Source organism: Ciconia boyciana, chromosome 26, assembly GCF_034638445.1.
Source record: "Ciconia boyciana chromosome 26, ASM3463844v1, whole genome shotgun sequence".
NCBI lineage: Eukaryota > Metazoa > Chordata > Aves > Ciconiiformes > Ciconiidae > Ciconia > Ciconia boyciana.
In genome coordinates this window covers 301,067-319,378 of record NC_132959.1, presented here as the reverse complement: position 1 = coordinate 319,378, position 18,312 = coordinate 301,067, and the positions used below count along the sequence as shown (strand labels likewise).

The 18,312-nt window shown below is 68.9% G+C and overlaps 3 protein-coding genes across 5 annotated transcripts; all 3 read right to left on the bottom strand.

The window, feature by feature from the left end:
- Positions 1-3,594: 3,594 nt before the first annotated feature.
- On the bottom strand, positions 3,595-8,808 carry GBA1 (glucosylceramidase beta 1). Of its 2 annotated transcripts, none has more exons than XM_072846929.1 (10): positions 8,678-8,808; positions 6,173-6,364; positions 5,951-6,097; positions 5,685-5,818; positions 5,427-5,599; positions 5,088-5,325; positions 4,692-4,916; positions 4,416-4,579; positions 4,129-4,254; positions 3,595-3,984 (listed from the first exon to the last, which is right to left on the bottom strand). In XM_072846929.1, exons 2-10 carry the CDS (start codon positions 6,321-6,323, stop codon positions 3,882-3,884), a joined length of 1,461 nt encoding a protein of 486 aa, XP_072703030.1. In that variant the 5' UTR covers positions 6,324-6,364; positions 8,678-8,808; the 3' UTR covers positions 3,595-3,881. The 2 variants fall into 2 exon arrangements, with proteins under 2 accessions (XP_072703030.1, XP_072703029.1); XM_072846928.1 differs by lacking the exon at positions 8,678-8,808 and adding an exon at positions 6,528-6,919.
- ENTREP3 (endosomal transmembrane epsin interactor 3) lies at positions 7,122-12,705 on the bottom strand. Its single transcript, XM_072846925.1, has 12 exons — positions 12,487-12,705; positions 11,734-11,790; positions 11,460-11,570; positions 11,147-11,272; positions 10,943-11,050; positions 10,602-10,762; positions 10,395-10,494; positions 10,223-10,307; positions 9,526-10,104; positions 9,167-9,235; positions 8,678-8,940; positions 7,122-8,076 (listed from the first exon to the last, which is right to left on the bottom strand). The coding sequence occupies exons 1-12, from the start codon at positions 12,703-12,705 to the stop codon at positions 7,906-7,908; spliced, it is 2,049 nt and encodes a 682-aa protein (XP_072703026.1). The 3' UTR covers positions 7,122-7,905.
- A 992-nt stretch (positions 12,706-13,697) lies between these two features.
- On the bottom strand, positions 13,698-17,469 carry SCAMP3 (secretory carrier membrane protein 3). 2 transcript variants are annotated; one of them, XM_072846939.1, is made up of 9 exons: positions 17,313-17,469; positions 17,135-17,212; positions 16,888-17,028; positions 16,692-16,812; positions 16,465-16,593; positions 16,111-16,270; positions 15,572-15,673; positions 15,345-15,462; positions 13,698-15,202 (listed from the first exon to the last, which is right to left on the bottom strand). In XM_072846939.1, exons 1-9 carry the CDS (start codon positions 17,358-17,360, stop codon positions 15,056-15,058), a joined length of 1,044 nt encoding a protein of 347 aa, XP_072703040.1. In that variant the 5' UTR covers positions 17,361-17,469; the 3' UTR covers positions 13,698-15,055. The 2 variants fall into 2 exon arrangements, with proteins under 2 accessions (XP_072703040.1, XP_072703039.1); XM_072846938.1 differs by having other exon boundaries at positions 16,692-17,028.
- Positions 17,470-18,312: the final 843 nt, after the last annotated feature.

The following is an 18,312-nucleotide window of genomic DNA, read 5'->3' as shown; positions in this document are numbered from 1 at the left end:
TCCCCCTCGCCTTCTGCTGCCATTGCAAGGGCGTCAGGCCCCAGAGAGGAGAGATGGAGACATCGCGCTGGCAGCGCTGACTACGCGAAAGGCCGCACCAGCACAGGGAGATGCAGCACGGGGCAGCTCTGAGAACCCGCTGCAATGCACTGAAGGAAGAGCTGATTTCTTTCTTTTGTCAGGCAGGGTCTGGATGAATCCCTGGAAGCACAGGGGAGCCCACGGGCAGGCTTACGGGCACCGTAGGCTGTCCTGCTAACGCACTCTATCAGCACCTCGGGTGATTTACCCCTGCCCATCACCCCAGTTCCCCCATTCCCCGCCAAGAGCTGTTGTGGCCGTGTACCCAGCGTGGAGAGGGTCCAGGACCCCCAGGTGAGGATGACAAACATGGCTGCACGGCCCGATGCAGTGAACAGGACCCGCCAGGTGCAGCCACAGAGGAGCTGGGGCCACTGCCGTGCCCTGCCCAACCCTTTTGCATTGCTCGCCCCACATCAGCGTGCACCATGGAAGGCAGCAGCAGTAGCAGCAAGCTGGCAAGCGCCCCAGCTCCTGCGCAGGCAGGGCTGCGCTCTGGCCCCTGGCAATGGCAGCCAGGGCCGCGCTGTCACGTCAGACCCACGGAAGGGAACACGCTGCCCCGACACCAGCCGTGCCAGGAGCAGAGTTCTGCTCCTCTGTCCCTGGTGACAAACGGCTCTGGGAGCGCTCCCTGCTCCTCCGAGAGCAACCCTCCCAGTCCAAAGAGCCAGGACTGAACTGGGCCGGCTCACCCAGGCACGCAGACACCAGCTGGTCCTGGTCACATCGCCCAGGACGTGCCCGCTCCCATGGACACACGTTCACGCACCCATCACTGCGGGGACACCCTCAGCATCTCTCCGCAGGGGTGGCCAGAGAGTGGCCAGCTCCCAGCTCCGCCTGCCCAAAAGCATTGAATGTGGGGGCTCAGGTTTCCCTCCACAGGGTTAAACCGCTCCGTTAGCTCTCCCTCTCCAGGTGGAGCAGCACTTCATGACTAATTTTCTCTTTTTCTGGCATATCAGATGGAGCTGTGGGGCAATTCAATTCATCCAAGTTCCTCCTACCCTCCAGCACTGCCCTGCCACAGTCCCGCGCCTCCGCCTGCCACGTGGGGCTGAGCCACGGGGCACCCGGGCCAGCTGCCACCAGGAAAGGGACAGACGGGGCCGGGAAGCCCCCAGTTACGACTCACTCATGGGGCAAACAGAAGGAAGCTCCTGGCCCCGTCCCTCTGCCCCATGGGTCTCCCACCCCTAGCTGTGACTAACCTGTCAGCCGGCTGCTCCACCCAGGCTAATAAGCCCCAATTTTGGGGAGGGGTTAATAGGTCAGCCCCTGCTGCCCCACGGTGATCGGCTGCCTCCTGGCCCACTGCCAGCTGCCTGGGATGCCCCTACACCCTTTCCCTCCCCATTTCGGGGTCTGGCTCTTGCTGTCCCCCGCCTGGCCACAGCCCCGCAGCCAGTTTGGGTCCCCACAGCTCCTGGCAGCAAAAACACCGCGGAGGCTGCTGGAGCTCATCCCTATCAACCCTGGCTGATAAGAGCTTCCTCCTGAGCAGGCGAAGTGAGACCCAGGGGAAGGGCAACGCCTCGGCATGGAACGGGTGGCACGGGAGATGTTGGGCAGCCCCACCAAATCCTCTCAAAGCCGCTTCTTGCTGCCGCTCCCAGCACACCGGCTTTCTCACGGTGTTCGCAGACCTGCCCTGCGGCAGGCGGAAGAGCCTGGGAGGTCAATTTTGTCTCTTAGCCAGGCCAGCGGGACAACGCAGAGCTGGGGCTGAGCTGCCTTTACGGGGTTTGCGACTCTCAAAACATCGGTGCCAAAGCACGAGCCGGGCGCACAGAGCCTCGATGCGGCATCGCAGCAGCAGCTCAGGCTCCAGGGCCCTGCCAGGCAGCTTGACTTCAGCCCTGAGCATGGGGAGAGCCGGCCCTTGCTGGTGGTCACTGGTTCCAGGCTGGGGGGTCCTGTCTTCCCAGCCCCAGCAGCCACCCGCTGGTGTGTGCCCCAAAACGAGCTAACGCTTTGCACGAGAATTAATGAGCCAAGCCCAACGATGCTGGAGAATTCGCTCCCTCTCCGTTTAACCTGGAGCTCGTCGGTCCTTCAGAGCAGAGGAGAGCACAGGGATGAGGGCACGTGTCCCGGGATGATTCAGCATCCGGACATCAGCTTTTATTACCAGGGCCAGTAAAACATTAAAGGAAGCCGGTAAGTGAGAACCTGGGAAAAAAGCAGCACGTGGAGGAGCGGTCCTGCACCCGGGCGCAGGGATGCTGGGAGTGGGGCTCACCGTCGCTACAATCCTGGAGAAATATTCCCCTCTTGTGGACAAACAGCCTCCGGGCAGGAGCGGGATCTTGTGCCCCTCTGCAGAGCCAGCTCTCCCCAGGACTCGGGGACCCCCCCGGTGTTGCGGGATCCCAGGGCTCCTGCCCCAGAGCAGCGTCCCGGTGGTACCGCGACGCAGGACGTGCCAGCTTCCCCAGGTGACCCTGTCACGCACTTACCCCCTGCCCCGGGTGTTGCCAGAGCCGGCGCTGGGCTGTGCCCGGCCCACGCAGCATCGCTGCTGTCAGCGCTGACGGCATCCCCAGGCTGCATCCCGCCTGCCTCGACCCAGTCGACCCGGATCGGCCCGGCAGCCCTGGCCTCCTGTCCTCACCCTGCCTGCAATCGTGACCTCCCTGCCCTAATCCGCCGCTCAGCACACCCTCCGAGCTCCCTTCCTCCTTCCTGGGTGTGCCCGCACTCAGCACCCACTCCTGGCTCGTGCCCGGTTGCTCAAGCTGCCCCGGCTCCACGGTGGGTGCTGAGCCCCTGGTGCACCCTGAGCCTCCTCATCGCGGCGAGGACCGCTCTGCTCTGTCCCCGTGGGGGACAGCACACCCCACTGCAGGGCTGCTGCAGCCTGGCTGGCATCTCTTTCCCTGCAAAGGCCCAGGAGAAGCTTGCAGATAGTCTGACCCCATCCAGAGCCGGCGCGTACCCTGAACCCACCATGCTGCAATGCTCCTGGAGCTGGTTCTGCCTCCAGCCCCGACCTCGGGGAGCACCCTGCGCCCTGGGCTGGGTGAGATGTGATCTGCGCACCCCCCCAGCCCAGCATCGGGCTGCAAGTGGCTCCAGCTTGGCAGGAAGAGCACGGAAAGCTGAAGCTTGGCTGCAATCCCTGCCCAGGGCTTCCACCAAGGCAGGTGTCCAGGCGCTTCACCCCCACTCCTGCTCCAGGACCCAGAGCATCTGTGTGCAGGGTAAATCCCGAGCTGCCTGCCAGTTCCTAAACCGGCCTGCAAAGGCAGCGGGAGAGCACCCAGGCTTGGCTCAGCCCCTGCCAGGCAGCACACAGCTTGAAACGGGGAGCAGACTGGTACCTGGAGCATGGCCCCGGCAGGGTAAGCCCTGCTGTGAGCTGCAGGGGGGGAGAGCAGCCGCCCCATGGGGCTCGAGGTGCTCTGGGCTGCTCTTGGGACTCCCACGGGCTCCATGCCCAGGCGGCACCCAGCCATGGCGCCCGGGAGCAGGGGAGGGACCTGGACGTTTCTCTTCTAGCCGCAGACATAGAGGCAGCATCAGTGTTTAATATTGGAGCAGCATAAAACAGCATTCACAGCCTGCGGGATCTACACCATGAGGGGCACCAGTGCCCCCAGCCAGCCTGCACACACATGGCACTTCCCGGCCCAGCTCACTCCTCCAGCTTGCTCGGGTGCTCGGCTCCGTCATGGCACAGACAGCGGTGAGCCGCCTCCTCCACGCTCCCAGGCCTGAGCCTGCAGGCAGCGTGGGGCTGCTCTCCTGGCACAGCTTGGTCCAGCCCCTGGCCAGCCATGGGCGTCCCAGCCCCGTCACTGCCGCTGCCAGAGGTAGGTCTGGATGGAGCTGGCCGGAGCCATGGCCGCGATGAGGCCAACTGTATCAGCCAGCCCGAAGGTGATGTTCTGTGGGGACCTGGAGGGTGAGGAGCAGCAGGGTCAGACCTGCAGCAGCTCCCGAGCACCAGCGGTGCGCAAGGCCCAGCAGGACGAACCACATGCACAGGCACAGCCCGACAGGATGGGGTCCTACGCTCGTGGGCCAGGCTGCATGGCTCACCGGTTCAGAACCACCACCACCACGCCACCGTCGGGGCGCAGGAAAGCCGTGTACTCCAGCTCCGTCTTCTTGGACTCTCTGGAGGCGATGAGCCCCACGCGCTGGGAGCCCTCGGGGATGAACTTACTGCACGGGCACGAGCAAGAAGCAACCTCAGGAAAGGAGTCAGACCCCAGAAGAGCTCCTCTCCTGACAAACGTGCCCTGCTCCCCTCCCGACAAGCTGCTACTGCAGCCATGGAGCTGGAGCCTGGGCAGCTGAGAGCATGTCGGGGGGCCCCGACCCACCTGAAGTGCCCCATGTGGTAGAACATGGGCTGCTTGTAGAAAATGCCTTCGCTGGTGTCCACAATGATGGGGCTGTCCACGTAGTTCTTGACCCAGTTGGGGCCCCCCTCCAGGTCCAGGGCCAGGTTCCAGTCAGTCCAGCCGACCACAAAGTGGTTCAGGTTCTGCAACAGGACAGCCCAGATGTCTGCCCAAGGAGCGGGGTGCCGACGGGAGAGGGAGCGTGCCGGCAGCCCTCTCTGGGGCCCACCGCGCAGGGTGATGCAGGGGCCTCACCATCAGGATGCTGTGGCTGTACTGGTTCCCCCGGTCCCAGCAGCCCAGGACCACATCCCTCTCCCAGAAATGGGCCCCGATGCACGCCTCCGTGGCCAGGATGAAGTAGTCAGGGAAGAGCTCGTGAGTGGGCACCACCGTGTCCTGTATAGGACCGATGAAGTCCAAGTACCAGTGGATGCCGATGCCGTGGACGTAGCGAGCTGCCTCTTCATCCTCCAGGACCTGGCAGGGAGAAAAGTTGGCCACCACCGGGTCCCATGGGGCAGAGAGCCAGCGCCCCAGCCCTCGCACTGCAGGATGGAGCGGCCGAGCCCTCCGCGGGGACGTGCTGCGCCAGCGGGACTGGGGCTCTGCCCCGGCTCGCTGTGCTGGCAGATCCCACGCCGCACTCACCACTTTGGCCCAGTGCGGGAGGTGGAGCCGGTTGTCATCCAGGATGATGAGCTGGACGTGGCGGTGGGAGCTGTTGGCCAGCGCGGGGCCCAGGTCCCGGGCGATGAAGTCGCGCTGCTGCTCGGCTGTGAAGCCCAGGCACTGGAAGGGGTAGTTGTTGATCAGCCCGGCCGTGGGCTCGTTCTCCGCTGTCACCGCCCAGAAGGTCAGGTTGTGCTTGGCGTATTCGTCCAGGAACCTGGGCGCAGGGGAAAGGCGTGAGCCATGGGGTCTCCCCAGCACCACCGCTGAGGATCCCCTGGGTATCTCCCCCGTCCCCTCGCCCCAGGTGCTCCTTACCGTACAAAGTAGTTGGCCCAGGTCTTGTGGTACTCGTCCCCTGCCTGCCCCTTCAGCGTGCCCTTCCCCACAAAGGACTCGCTGGTCTTCATCCAGGCTGGGGAGGTCCAGGGGCTCGCGTACAGCGACAGCGGCCGCTTGCTCATGGCCAAGGCTCGATGCAGGAGGGGGATCTGCAGGAGGGGGCAGAGGGACGACCTGAGCTGAGCCCCCGCGCCCTCCTCCCCACATCCCACCCCGCTCCCTCCCACCGCTCACCTTCAGCTTCGTGTCCTCGTCTCGCAGGCTGAAGTGGGTGAGCTCGTAGTCGAAGGGAACGTCATCATAGGTGTAGGCATGGAGGGAGAAGTCGCAGCTGGCCATAGGGAGCCGGACGAGGTTGTACTCCAGCCCTGCCAGGCACAGCGGGGTGGGACGGGCAGAGGTGGGCAGCGGGACAGGAAGTCTCTAAGCCCTGCCAGTGCCCAGGCAGGGGCCCGCAGGGTCCCCATCACCATTCCTCCTGCCTCCCCCAATATTCTCACCTTCCTCAGAGAAGTACGAGCGCAGCAGGTGATCCTGGGCTGTTTCTGGCAGGGAAAGGATGTTTATGGCAGCCGCGTCGGTGACGGAGCCGCCAAAACCCTTCACCTTCTGGTACCGCTGCGTCGTGTCCACGGTCAGGATGAGATCTGCGGGGAGGGAAGCCAGCGTGACAGCGGGTCGTAGGCAGGGTCTGGCCCATCTCTGCCGGCCGCAGCGGGTACCTGGGGCACGCAGGCTGTGCTGGAAGCTCCCCTCGCTGCGCTCCAGCCGCTTGCCGGCCTTGCTGCTCTCGTACTTGACGTAGGTGCTCGGGGCCGGCAGGACCACGGGGTCCAGCGTGTCGCAGTACGTGGCGTTGCAGACGCACACCATGGCGTTGCGGCCGAAGTACTTGGGGCTGCAGGGCTGGGCACCTGGGGGGCACGGGCAGGGTGGGGGCAGCTGCCGGCTCGGGGACGCGTCCCTGCCAGAGCTCTCCTGCCTGCCCGGGGTGCTGCCTCCGCCCCCGCGCTCCGCACCCCGTCACCTCCCCGGGCGCCCCAGCTCCGGCGCTGCCCCCGGCCCCCCCGCGCTCACCTGCGGCCCGGTGCAGGGCCTGCAGCAGCAGCAGCAGCCGCCAGCCCAGGGCACCGGCGGCCCCCATGGCCCCTCTGCGTCCCCCGGCGGGTCCCGGGGCGCAGGGCCCGTGAGCAGCGGCACCGTCGAAGCCTCCTGTCCCGGTGGCACCCCGAGCCGGTCCCGGCCGCGCTGGCTGCCCGGCCTCCCCCGCGGCCCCGGGGCCGCTGCCGGCCTCGCCTTTAAGGGCACCCGCGCTTCCCGCCCCGCCCACGCCCGGGGAGCCGGTGCAGGAGCGGCACCGGCACTGGGCGGGCCGGGCCCGCGCCCACTGTCTTGCCCAACCGGGGCCCGGCCCTACCGCCGCGGTGGTAACGGGGCTGCGGACCCGCGGGAGCCGCACGGGCGGCGGGGCCGTTCACCCCTCTCCCCCCCCCCCCCCACCGGCACCGGGGGTACCCCGGGAGGCGCAGGCGGGCACCGGGCACCGCCCCGCTTGGGCCACGCGCCGCGGCCAGCGCCGGTACCGGCCGCTCCCCGCCCACGGAGCCGCCACCGGGGAGGCAGGCGGCCGGCGCCCCGCCCCGCCGCTCACGTGACCGGCCAGCTGACCCGCGCGCCCCGCCCCTTCCCCCGGCGCCACCGGCGTCACGGCCCCGGGCGGGCGGCGACCACCTTTATTCGGTCTCTAGCGAGGGGCAGCGCGGCTGCGAGCGCCGCGGGACCGGCCCCGCACCGCGCCCCCGGGCGCAGCCGGGCGGGGGGACCGGGCGGGGGGCGGGCACGGCCAGCGCAAGGGACCGGGGACCGGGCACGGCCGGTGTGGGGACGGGGCTGAGGGGCTGGACGGGCGACAGGCACAGCTGGCGAGGGGCGGGGGCCGGGGACGGGCACAGCTGGCGCAGGGGACAAGGCATGGCCAGCGTGGGGGACAGGCACAGCCGGCACGGGGGACAGGGCGGGGGACGGGCACGGCCGTCCCGGGGTACAGGCACGGCCGGCACGGGGGACAGGGCGGGGGACGGGCACGGCCAGCGCGGGGGTGGACAGGGCGGGGGACAGGCACGGCCACCCCAGGGTAGAGGCACGGCTGGCACAGGGGCAGGCACGGCCGGCACCGGGGACGGGGCAGGGGACGGGCACGGCCAGCGCAGGGGACAGGGACGGCCGCCTCGGCCCCCCGGCAGACACCCCAGGGGACCAGCCCCTCGCCCTGGCCCCGCCTGGGGAAGGGGCCCAGAGGAGGCCCCGGGGCAGCGGCGCAGGACCCAGCCCCGCCAGGGCAGCAGCAACGTCCGAGCAACGTCCGAGGGCCCTGGCCCAGAGCGGGGCCCCCCCTCTCCGCAGCGGGGCACCAGGAGGGTCCCCGCAGAGGCTGCGCCGTGGTGGGGGTGTGCCGTCAGAGAACGCTCTCCTTGCAGGCCCCGCTGAGGCTCCGTGGGCGGCCGCGCTCCAGCCGGCGGGCAGACAGGAGCCGGCGAAGGGATGAGGTGGAGCTCAGGTCCCCGCAGCTCTGCAGGTGGATGCCTTCGTGGGGCTGCTCCGCTCCCGGCCAGGCGCTCCAGGGAACCTGCAGCCCCGCGGGGACAGGCTGCAGCCGCACGGCTGGCACCCCTGCCCGCGACACCCCGTGCTCACCCACCCCGCCGGACGGCCCACGCGCCGGGGGCAGCCGGGCGGGCGCGCGGGGCAGGACAGCAGGGCCGGTGAGGGACGGTGGAGGCGTGCGTCACGCGCGTACGCTGTCATTAAGGACAGGCTCGTTCCCATCGGGGCCTCCTGGGCTGCGCAAGGTCTCCGGCATCCCGTAAGCCAAGGCTGAGATGTCCCAGCGACTGCCTCCGGGCTGCCGTGACTCAGGGGCAAAACCAAAGCCGTTGCGACACACACGATTTTCTCACTCGCAGCTACGGTGAGGGCCAAGGGGAAAGGGCTGCCACGCCAAGAAGGGTTGGGCAAGGACAGTGCCGCGGGAAGGAGGCTCTGCCTGCAGCCCCTGCCCGCAGCTGGGGTGCTGACACCATGGGGTGCATGGCAGGGGAACGGAGACCCCAGAAGGACCAGCGTGAAGGTGCTGGCGGCGACCGGAGGGTGGGAGAAGGTGCGGACGGGGCTCGCTGGGAAAGGGGAGCTGCCCCGTCCCCTGGGGCACCGTGGCTGCCGGAGCTCACCTGCTTGTGCCCCTGGGAGCTGTGCCCAGGCACATCCACGCCGGCTGCCGGGCTGCGCTTGGGTCTCTGCAGGAACCTGGCCACCAGCCCGCGGGTGCCCCGGCAGACCTTGAGGTCCCCCAGGGAGCGGGTCGTTGTCTTCGACAGCTGCTGCGTCACCTTCTTGGAGGGCAGCAGCTTGCTCTTCCCCACCGAGCCGGCCCGGAGCAGCGGGGGGGAGTCACAGTGTGAACGGCGGAGCAGGCAGGCCTCCGAGCACAGCCCTGCAGAATTGCCGCCGTCGGATGCCGGCACGCTGCTCCTGATGGGACCTGTCCCTCCAGCCCCCGGGGGTCCCGTTTCCCCTCCCCAGCCGGTGGGAACGGTACCACCGTGAGTCTCCATCGTCCCAGCCCCAAGGGGGTGAGTCCGATCCCCAAAGGGCTGCAGAAGCACTCCCCCCCCCGCCCCCCCTTCTCTGTACATCCCCGTACGTCCCAGTGCCCTGACCTGTATCCGCAGAGGAGTTGGACACGGTGTCCTCCAGTGCTTTGGTATAAAGTACTTCCCTGAAATCTGCTGGGGGCAGAAAGTGTGCTCAGGCTTTGGCAGAGCCCCGCACCGCTGTGCAGCCCCCCAGCACCAGCCCGGGCAGCACGACCCACCCAGCACCCCCTCCTCCCAGCCCAGAGCCCCTGCCTGCTCCACCCCCCCATTCCCCTGGGACAACCGCCCACCTCAGACCAGTTCTAATCCCGCCAGGCCACGGAGGGATTTGGCCACACAGCCAAAACCCACAGCATGTCCCGGCTGCACCGGTCAGACACAGCCACGCACACGTCCCCGTCCCGGCAGCCGCTGCCACCTACCAGCATCGCTGGCCGTCAGGACGCCGGGGTCACTGTGCGACCTCACGAGCAGGCGCTGGTTCAGCCCCGGGGCTGGGGATGAGGGGCAGGAGGTCTCACTGTTGCGCCGTGGGTGGCAGAGGCGCCCGGCGCCGGGCCCCGTGGGGCAGCCGCCCCCGCGCCCCTGCAGCGAGCCCTTCTCCTTAAGCCGCACCTCAGGGAAGCAGGGGCCGACGCAGCGGGCCAGCCCCTCCAGGCGATTGCAGCTGTGGGTGACGGCTCCCCCCACCAAGACGCTGTCGTGGCTGGGCTCCGCCGTGGAGCAGGAGTAGGAGCGCTCCCCCCGCACCCGGGGCTGGGGCGTCTCCTCGAAGGGCCCCTGCAAGCCCAGCGTGGGGCTGCGCGCGTGGTGGCTGCACTGCACGCAGTCCACGCTCAGGCAGTAGTCCGCGCGGCTGCGCTGGATGGAGCGGAAGAGGACGTAGTCCACGGAGCGCATGGAGCCCTGCAGCTCCAGCAGGCACGAGTCCTCCGAGGGGCTGCTGTCCCCGGGGATGTCCATGATCTCAGACATGATCAGGGACCCGCTGTCCATGGACACTGCAAGGAGCAGAGCAGGCATGGGTGAAGAGCTGCCGGGAAGAGCTGGTCCCCCCGCGGCCCCTTTCCCGTCCTGCTGATGCTCCCAACCCGAGGTGCGCCAATGGGATGTGCTCACCTTCTCCGCTGAGCACGATGGAGGGGACGCGGTCGCAGGTACAGGTGTGCGAGACATCCATCAGCTGCGAGTCAAACAGGGTGGCCTGTGGGACAGCGCGGTCAGGACACAGGCAGAGCAGGAGCCCAGCCCTGCCTGGCCATCCCCTGCCTGCAGCCCCCCCGTCTCCCACCTGGCTGTCCCCCCGCAGCCCCATCACAGTCTCGTAGGAGGGGGGGAAGTCGGTCGGGTAGAGGGGCACGGGGCTGTCCATGGAGCCGTTGTAGGTGATACTGCGGAGAGAAAAGCAGAAGAGCCACGTCGGGTAGGACGAGCCCTGCTTGGGGGCAAATGGGCCCCCCACTCCTGCACCACGGTGGCCCCGCTCCCAGCCGGGTACCTCTGCGCGTCGGTCTCGGAGCTGCAGGTGTACTCGGGCGGGTAGTAGGGGGGTGGTGGCACCGGGGGCACGAACTCCTCGAAGTCCATCATGCTCTGCAGAAAGGTGTCAGGAGGGGACGTGCATTCCAGCGTCACGGAGCTTGAGCGCTGGGGGACCAGCTGCAGGGAGAAGAGGGAGAGCTGGGACCCTCCGCCCAGAGATCTAGTGAGGGACTCATCTCCTGGGACTTAATTCGCACCCAGCTGGGGCCAGGTCCTGCCCTGGCACCCTGGGGGCCCCCCAGCCTGGGAGCGCTGCTCCCCAGCCCCGCCTGCTCCCGGGCCAGGGCTGGGACTCACCACATGGATGATGTCGAGGGAGAAGATCTGGATGCAGCACACAACAGCAGAGAGCGTGCAGATGATGGTGGAGAAGACAGTCAAGCCGCAGACACTGAACAGAAGATCCTGGGGAGGAGCGGGGTGAGCTGCGGACACCCGCAGAGCATGGCGGGGTGCACGGCTGCTCCCCAGGGAGCCCTTGCCCCGCCCTGGGTCCCCCACCTTAAGCGCCACGCGGATGCTCCGGCAGTCGGGGTTGGGGAACATGGTCAGCATCTCGCTCTGCTGGCTGCAGGAGGGGGGCAGAGGCTCCGAGCGGGCCTGGCAGCAGACACAAGAGTCCGTCTCCTGGGGACAAGGAACACCGTGAGGGACCTCCGGATGCTGTGCTCTCCCCTGAGAGCCACCAGCACGTCCCGCCACCAGACCCCTGCTCCACAGCTCCCTGTGTCCCCAGAGTCGTGCAGCCAGGGACGAGCTGCGCTCAGCTGCCCGGGCACGTGGGGGCACTGCGGCAGCCCCCGGGCAGCCTCACCCTCTCGCAGGCCTCCAGGGACTTCACCAGCTGCGCATTCTGGCAGGACAGGATGGACCCAGCGAGGCTTAGCATGATGCCCAGCACGGACAGCAACGTGAAGAAGGTGATCTGCAGCAAGGAGGAGAGGGGCTGCCAGCGGGGCAGGGCTGCGGAGCAGGGAGCCGATGCACGCGGCTGCACATCTGAGGGCACGTGGGGCCGCTCGGTCCCCCCGCACTGCCCTTGCCAGCCTGGACCCCCGTCTGCGGAGGGGTCCCTCCCCAACACCTACCACCAGGGTGAGCGGCCGCTTCCAGGAGACGATGCCGACGAGCCCAGACAGCGCCAGCTGCAGATGCACAAGCCCGGGGGTGAGGATGGGGAGGGGTCTCTGCCAGGCAGTGGGGTCCAGAGCAGCCCCCACCCTTGGGCAGAGTCCCCCGAGCCCCGTGGGCTCAGAGCCGGCCCAGGAGCAGCAGGGCCGTAGGGGCAGCCTCAGTGCCGCAAGCCTGGAGAAACTGCTGATTCAGGGCACCGGAGAGCCTGGGGACTGCGGGCAGCTCCATGCAGGCAGCGAACCCAGGCCAGGACCTGTGTCAGGTCACTGCAGGGGACCCCAGGCCTGCCCGGGTCCTGCCCTCACCCCCTGTGCGCAGCAGGCAGAGCATCCTGCTGCTTGGCTCGGGAGCAGGGCAGGGCTGCCCGGTCCCCTGCGCTGTCGCCACTGCAGCACCCCCTGCACCCCTCCCTGCCTGCGGCTGCACAGACCTGCTCAGGGTTTGTCCAGAAGCGTGTCACCTCAACGCGCACCCCGGATAGCCCCCCGCACCGCTCCGGGGGTCCCCATCCCTCACACGGTCACCCTGGGGGAACCCCCGGGATTCTCCCACAATGCACCACGGCAGCCACGGGCAGAGGGTGGGGGAGCAGCGGGGCTACACTCCCCTGGGACCGGCGGCAAATTCAGCATCCAGGGAGCTGTACGGACCCGGCAGAGCCGGTCCGCGCCAGAGCCCTCCGCACGCTGCCCCAGGCCCAGACTCACCGAGAAGCCGGCCCAAGACGGGCAGGAGCGCCGGATCTTGGCGGAGGGCGTGATGGTGGCCGCCACCAGGCTGAAGGTGACGATCAGGACGCCCAGGATCAGTTGGATGAAGCCCAGCACCAGCAGGATGTGCAGCCAGGTCCGCTGGACGCGGAGGTGGGTGAGGCTGCGAGACGTGCGGCCGGTCAGCGAGCGGCTGGACTCGCTGGGGGAGGGCATGGCTGCCCGAGGCGGCGAGCGGCGGCAGCCGGCCCCGGAGCCCCGGGGCAGCCGGCGGCACGGCGCCAGGACGGGGCCGGCCCGGGGGAAGCAGGAACGGACGCTCTGCGGGAACGGGCCGGGCTCCACCTTTCGCCTCCCGGAGGATGCTGACGGCGGCTCTTCCCTGCCCCCCCGGGACGGGTGCTCGGGGCAGCGCCCACGGCCAACGCGGGGCCCGGGGCCCCCAGAGGCTCCGCGGGGCGTCCTGGGAGCAGAACCGGCCTCACCGGTACCTCCGCATCCCGGCCGGAGAGCCGGCCTAGAGCTCCCGGCCGGAGGCAGAGCGCGGCCCCGGGGCTCCCTCCTCTCTCGCCGTCCCTCCAGCGCCGGGCCCCCGCCGCGGGACCATGCCGCCCTGCGGAGGCCGAGAACCGCCGCCCGGGACGCGGCGCCCGGGCCAGGCCGCCGGCCCCCGGGGCAGCGCCGGGAGGCGGGAGCCGCGGGCCGGGCAGCGGGCGGGGGGCCGGCCGCCGCCCAGGAGCATCCTCCGCGGGCAGCGGGCGCAGGGGCCGGGGCGCCCCCGGCACGGGCCGCTACAGGCGGGCGGCTACCGGCGGGCTCGCCGCCCGGCGCCCCCCAGCCCCGGCCCCGCGCGGAGCGGCTGGCGGGGGTGCCCGGCCGGCGGGATGCTGCGCGGAGCGCGGCCGAGCATCGCCCCCGCCGGCGGCCTCCGGGATCCCCGCTCCCCCGGGGCCGCAGCCCGGTGGCCGCGCCCGCGGCTGCGGCAGGAGGCGGGCGGCGGAGCGGGCGCGCCCGAGGCGCAGGGCAGCTCCGGGCACGCTCCCGCCGCCGCCGCCGCCCGCACCCCGGCGGCTGCTCGGGCCGCGCCCGCACCGGGGGCCGCCCCTGCGCGGCACGCCGGGAGCTGTAGTCCGGCCCGCCCCGCCGGGAGGCCCCGGCCCCGGCGCTCCCTCCCGCTCCCGTCTGCAACGCAGGGAGGCGGCGGAGGCGCGGAGTGAACCTTCATTTATTCCTTAAATAAAACCTGCGGGCGGCGCGGCGTCGGGCACAGCAACACACGGGAGACCGCGGCAGGAGCTGCCCCGCGGGGGGACGGCCACGGCCGGAGCGCGGACCCCGCCGTCCCCCCGCGCCAGCCCCCGCGGCGGGACAGGGCAGAGCCGCGGCTGCGGGGGAGCTGCCGCATGCGCCGGCCCCCACGGATGAAGGCACGAACCCTCTCGCCAGCCCAGGAGCAGCAGGGACAAACCGGGGAGCACCGGAGAGATGGGGCAAAGCAGAAGTCATGAGACCCGTCCCGGTGACAGCAGGCCCAGGGATGCCCGAGGACACTGGCACGTGGGAGCAGGGACAGCAGGGGCTAGCAGGGACAGAGGGCAGGTACGGGGCAGCGCTGTGCGCAAGGACTGGCTCAGCCCCGGAGAAGGGACAGGCTCTGGGGGAAGAGTGCTGGGGGGAGCGAGGGGTCGCTGACCCCAGGGCAGGCAGAGGACAGGAAGGGAGAAGCTGCTCAGCCCCTTGCTGGAGGCGAGGAGGGAGTAAGGAGGTACCAGGAGCCCTCCCCGGCGCCCAGCCCGGCTTCAGGGTCTGCCACGTGCCAGTCCCAGACAGCTGCGGCCGGGCACACGGGCTAAAGGCAGGCAGCCCCACCAGCAGCACGTTGCACCACCGCCGCCTGTCCCGTCTGCACTCTCCTTATCCCTGCGCCTGGAGCGGGCTCAGCCCGGCGAAGGAGAGAGGGAGAGGAAGAGGAAAGGGCCTGGAGGGGGGCTGCCTCTGAGCTCAGCACCCTGGGGACAGAGCCAGCCCCACCTCACCAGAGCAAGCCCCTGGGGGAGGACAGTAACAATTTTCCGGTCCCGTGTCAAAGGGAAGGCAGGCAAAAGCCTCCGGGGAAGAGCCGGTCCCTGCCCGCCCTGGGACTGCGCACACGGGAACCCTTCGTGCCCCAGGGCACACAAGTGGCAGCACCGGGTGGGGAAACAGGAGAGCCCTGGCCAACACAGGGAAGGTGAGCAGCCGCTTCAGTCCCTGCCACACATCTGGAGGAGGCTCCTGGTGCTGGAAGGGAGGGCGATGACAGGCGCAGGGCTTGGCCACAGCACCTCCCATCCCACTCCTGCCCCAGTCCACTGAGGGAAGGGGACCAGCACAAACCAGAACAGCCTCCATCCATGCGGAAAGGGGTTAGAGCAGCAGACGATTCAGGCACCAGCACTTCCAAGCTGGGATGAGGCAGCCTCTGACAGCTGATGCAGACACACGGGGATCCAATGAAAGTGCAACTTGGATTTCCTCTTCCTTAGAAAGAGCCCACGTGGGACGAGAAGTCGGGGCCCCTGCCTGGCTAGGGCGCCCGGAAGGCATTGGTGGCAGCACCCGCGGCAGCATTGGCCGCCGCAGTGCGCACCGCCTGGTTGGAGAAGACCCCCGCGGCAAACTCCTCCTGCGCCTTCTGGAAGCTGGCACCCGTCCGGCGGTAGAGAGAGTGGATCTGGAAGAGTGGCAGGCTCGGGGTCAGTGCACCGGCCCCGTTCCGGGCCTCCAGTGAACAGAGCTGTGCCCCCGCGCCTGCCAAAACCCACCCTCATCCTCCTAAAGGGGTGCTCTGGCCCCGAGGTTTGACCCAAACTCACCTTTTTCAGCATAATGATGCCCAACACAGCCACTGCTGTGAAGAACAAGGACACCAGGATCATCATCACAGCCACGGCTGTGTTCCTCCGCAGTGCTATCAGGCTCAATATCCAGCCACTGCAAAACAAGAGGCGGCTGCCCACACGTTCCCCTCTTCCACACCCGCCTCCTCCCTTTCTGGGGTACTCGGCAGCCCAGGGCTCCCCAGGGTCAGCGCAACGCGCACCTGAATCCCCAGTTTGGTATGCCAATCGCCTGCAGCACATACATCACGTTCTGGGCAAAGAAGACGAAGAAGAAGACAAAGAAGTTGAACGAACTGTCACTCCTGGGAGAAAGAGACAGATGAGGTTAGGCCACAGAAAACAACTCTCAAACCTTCCTCAAAGCAGGGGATGCAAGAACACACAGGCCCCAGAGGCGCAGCCACTGGTTAAAGGTCTTAAAGCAAGGAGAAATCCGAGGAAGAGGCATAAGGCGGTGCAGGGATCTCCAACAGCAAGGTCCATGGGAAAACACCTTCCTGTGGCCTCCTTTGGAGAGCCCCATCCAAACCAAGATTTGTTCCTCAGCCAGAAGCTCCGTGCAGGATCACCACACCCCCCAGACCCAAAGGCCACAAAAGGAGTTGGGACACCATCGATGCCGCACTCGGGGCAAGGGCCGGTTCTACCGAGCAGCCCAGTCTCCCCAGCTTCAAGCACCAGCCTCGCAGCCATCCCACCCCGCTGCTTTGCTGGCCTGGGAGCTCAAGCAGATACACACCTGAAAGCTTTGTACATCGGCCTATACCAGCAGACAAAGGAGCAGGGCGTGTAGAGGAGAGCCCAGAGAATGGAGAGGCCAAACCCAGAACCGGACGAGGGCTCCACACAGAACCAGGCCAGCGAGGACAAGAAGTTCAGGAAGAGAGCGATGGTGCTGGCTGAGAAGAGAGGACATCGGTCAGGCAACCCGAGCGAGGCTCCCGCCTCTCCTCTCCAAGGGCTCAGCCCCCCAGACCCGGGCACCCCGGGTCGATGGCAACTTCTCCAGAGCGGCGGCATTCACTCGCACGCAGGACACTTCTTCCTCTACCTCCCCCCAGGATCTGCCCTTCGGTTTCCCCCCGGGACTCACCCATCCAGAGGTAATACATGGTAGAAACGGTCTTCTGGAAGTCAGCGGGGATCTCTACGGGGATGTCTTGGTAGAAGCACGGCTTCACCGGGCAGAAGGATGGCAACGGGGGCCAGTTGTTCAGCCTCGCTGCAGAGAGAAGGCAGCGCGATGGAGAGAGCAGCCGGGCCCGTGCAGGGCCGCGGGGAAGGCGCCGCCGTCCCTCCCCTGCCCCGCGGGCCACTCACTTCCCGCGCCGCCGAGGGCCGCGTTCTGCAGCTCCCTCTCCCGCCGGTCCAGCTCCTCCGCCTTCCGGTTCAGCTCCTCCTGCCGCTTCAGCAGCTCAGCCGCGGCGGCTGCCGCCGAGGCCTGCGGGGGGAACGCAGGCCCTGGGGCTCCCGCCTTCTCCCGCGGCAGCCGAGCAGCTGCCTCCCCCCCCGGTACCTGCGTGCCGTAGGAGCCGTAGTTCCGGGGCTCCGTGGGGCTGGCTCTCCGCGGGGGCTGCGCGGCCGCCTGCGGCGGGGCCGCGCCGGCCGCTGGCAGGGGCGGCGGAGCCGCCGACGGGGCCTGGAACGGCGGCGGCGGCTGCAGGAAGAAGAGGGGGGCGGTGAGGCGCCGCTCGCCGCGGGGGGGGGGCCCCGGCCGCCAGGAAGCGACCGCGCCGCGAACCGGCCCGCCCCGCCCGCCTCACCGCGCTGCTCTCGAAGGGGTTGTAGGCGTCCAGCGCCGCGCGCTCGGGGCCGGGCCGGGGCTGCACCGCCGCGGGGTCCTGCAAGAGACACGGCCGGTGTGACGCCGGAGCCGAGCCGAGCCGGGCCGGGCCGGGCCGGGCCGGGCCCGCCGCCGCCCCTCCCCGGGACGGGACGCACCTGGAAGGGGTTGTCCGGCAGCACCGCGGGGCCGCCGCGCTGGGCCATGGCCGGGCCGGGACCGGGACCGGGACCGGGACCGCCGCCTCAGCCCCCGCAGCCGCCGCCGCCGCCCCGCCCCGCCGCCGCCGATTGGCCGCCGCCCCGTGACGTCACTGGCACCGCCTGCGGCTCTGGGGAGCCCCACTGCAGGGGGCCTCTACGCACGCGCGGGGCCGGGCGGAGGCGAGCACGTGACACGGCCACATGTCCGAGAGTCACGTGCCGGCGCATTTCCCCCCCCTCCCCCCCAGCGCAGGGCCCGCCGGGAGCGCGTCCCCATGGCAACAGCGGGGCCATGGCAACGCCGGGCCGGGGCCGGGCCTCTCTCCCACCCGGGTCCCATCGCGTCCCCCCGGGCTCCCGGTGTCCCATCCTAGGGGCGGCCCCCATGTCCCCCTGGGTCCCCCATGTCCCCCCGGATCTCTCATGCCCCCCACGGCTTCCAGGTCCCCCGCCCAGGGCCAGCTCCGCTACCCACCGATGGCTCCGTTCAGCCAGGCCTACCACCACCCCTGAGGCCTCACGTCCAAACCCCTCCACTGGGCTCCCGCCTCTTACCGGGACGGCCGCGGTGCTGTTCGCCTCCAGCCTGCGTGGAAACCACCCGGGCTATACCCTCGGAGAGGCCAGTGGGGCTGCAGCGGAGCAGCTGTTCCATCGAGCCCACCCGAACCGGCTGTACGGCAGGCGCCAGGGAAGTAGAACAGTCAGGGAGGAATTTGTGGCATGACGAGCAGCTTGGGGAATTTAACTTTGTGTCTCCTGGACCAGTTATTTATAGTGATCCCTGGTTCCATCAACCACCAGCTCCACGTGGACAGCATGCGGATTCCTCAGCATCTTGAGAGCAGCCCAGGGCATCTACCCGTACCTTCCTCTAGTTCCCACCCCAGCTCTCAGGTGCTTAGCAGCAACTGCACCTCTCCGCTAAAAATGTTCTTTAGCCTCTGAACGCACA

What these genes read in the sequence shown, in the direction of transcription:
- SCAMP3 (XM_072846938.1), bottom strand. Translation starts at nt 17,360, where the DNA reads ATGGCCCAGCGCGGCGGCCCCGCGGTGCTGCCGGACAACCCCTTCCAG. An exon ending in TGCCGGACAACCCCTTCCAG is followed by an intron (nt 17,213 to 17,312) that starts GTGCGTCCCGTC and finishes TGTCTCTTGCAG; the next exon opens with GACCCCGCGGCGGTGCAGCC. An exon ending in ATACCAAACTGGGGATTCAG is followed by an intron (nt 15,463 to 15,571) that starts GTGCGCGTTGCG and finishes CTTGTTTTGCAG; the next exon opens with TGGCTGGATATTGAGCCTGA.
- GBA1 (XM_072846928.1), bottom strand. Translation starts at nt 6,594, where the DNA reads ATGGGGGCCGCCGGTGCCCTGGGCTGGCGGCTGCTGCTGCTGCTGCAG. An exon ending in CTCGTACTTCTCTGAGGAAG is followed by an intron (nt 5,819 to 5,950) that starts GTGAGAATATTG and finishes TGTGCCTGGCAG; the next exon opens with GGCTGGAGTACAACCTCGTC. An exon ending in TACCACATGGGGCACTTCAG is followed by an intron (nt 4,255 to 4,415) that starts GTGGGTCGGGGC and finishes GTGCCCGTGCAG; the next exon opens with TAAGTTCATCCCCGAGGGCT.
- ENTREP3 (XM_072846925.1), bottom strand. Translation starts at nt 12,705, where the DNA reads ATGCCCTCCCCCAGCGAGTCCAGCCGCTCGCTGACCGGCCGCACGTCT. An exon ending in CCCTCGACATCATCCATGTG is followed by an intron (nt 10,763 to 10,942) that starts GTGAGTCCCAGC and finishes TTCTCCCTGCAG; the next exon opens with CTGGTCCCCCAGCGCTCAAG. An exon ending in CAACTCCTCTGCGGATACAG is followed by an intron (nt 8,941 to 9,166) that starts GTCAGGGCACTG and finishes GCAATTCTGCAG; the next exon opens with GGCTGTGCTCGGAGGCCTGC.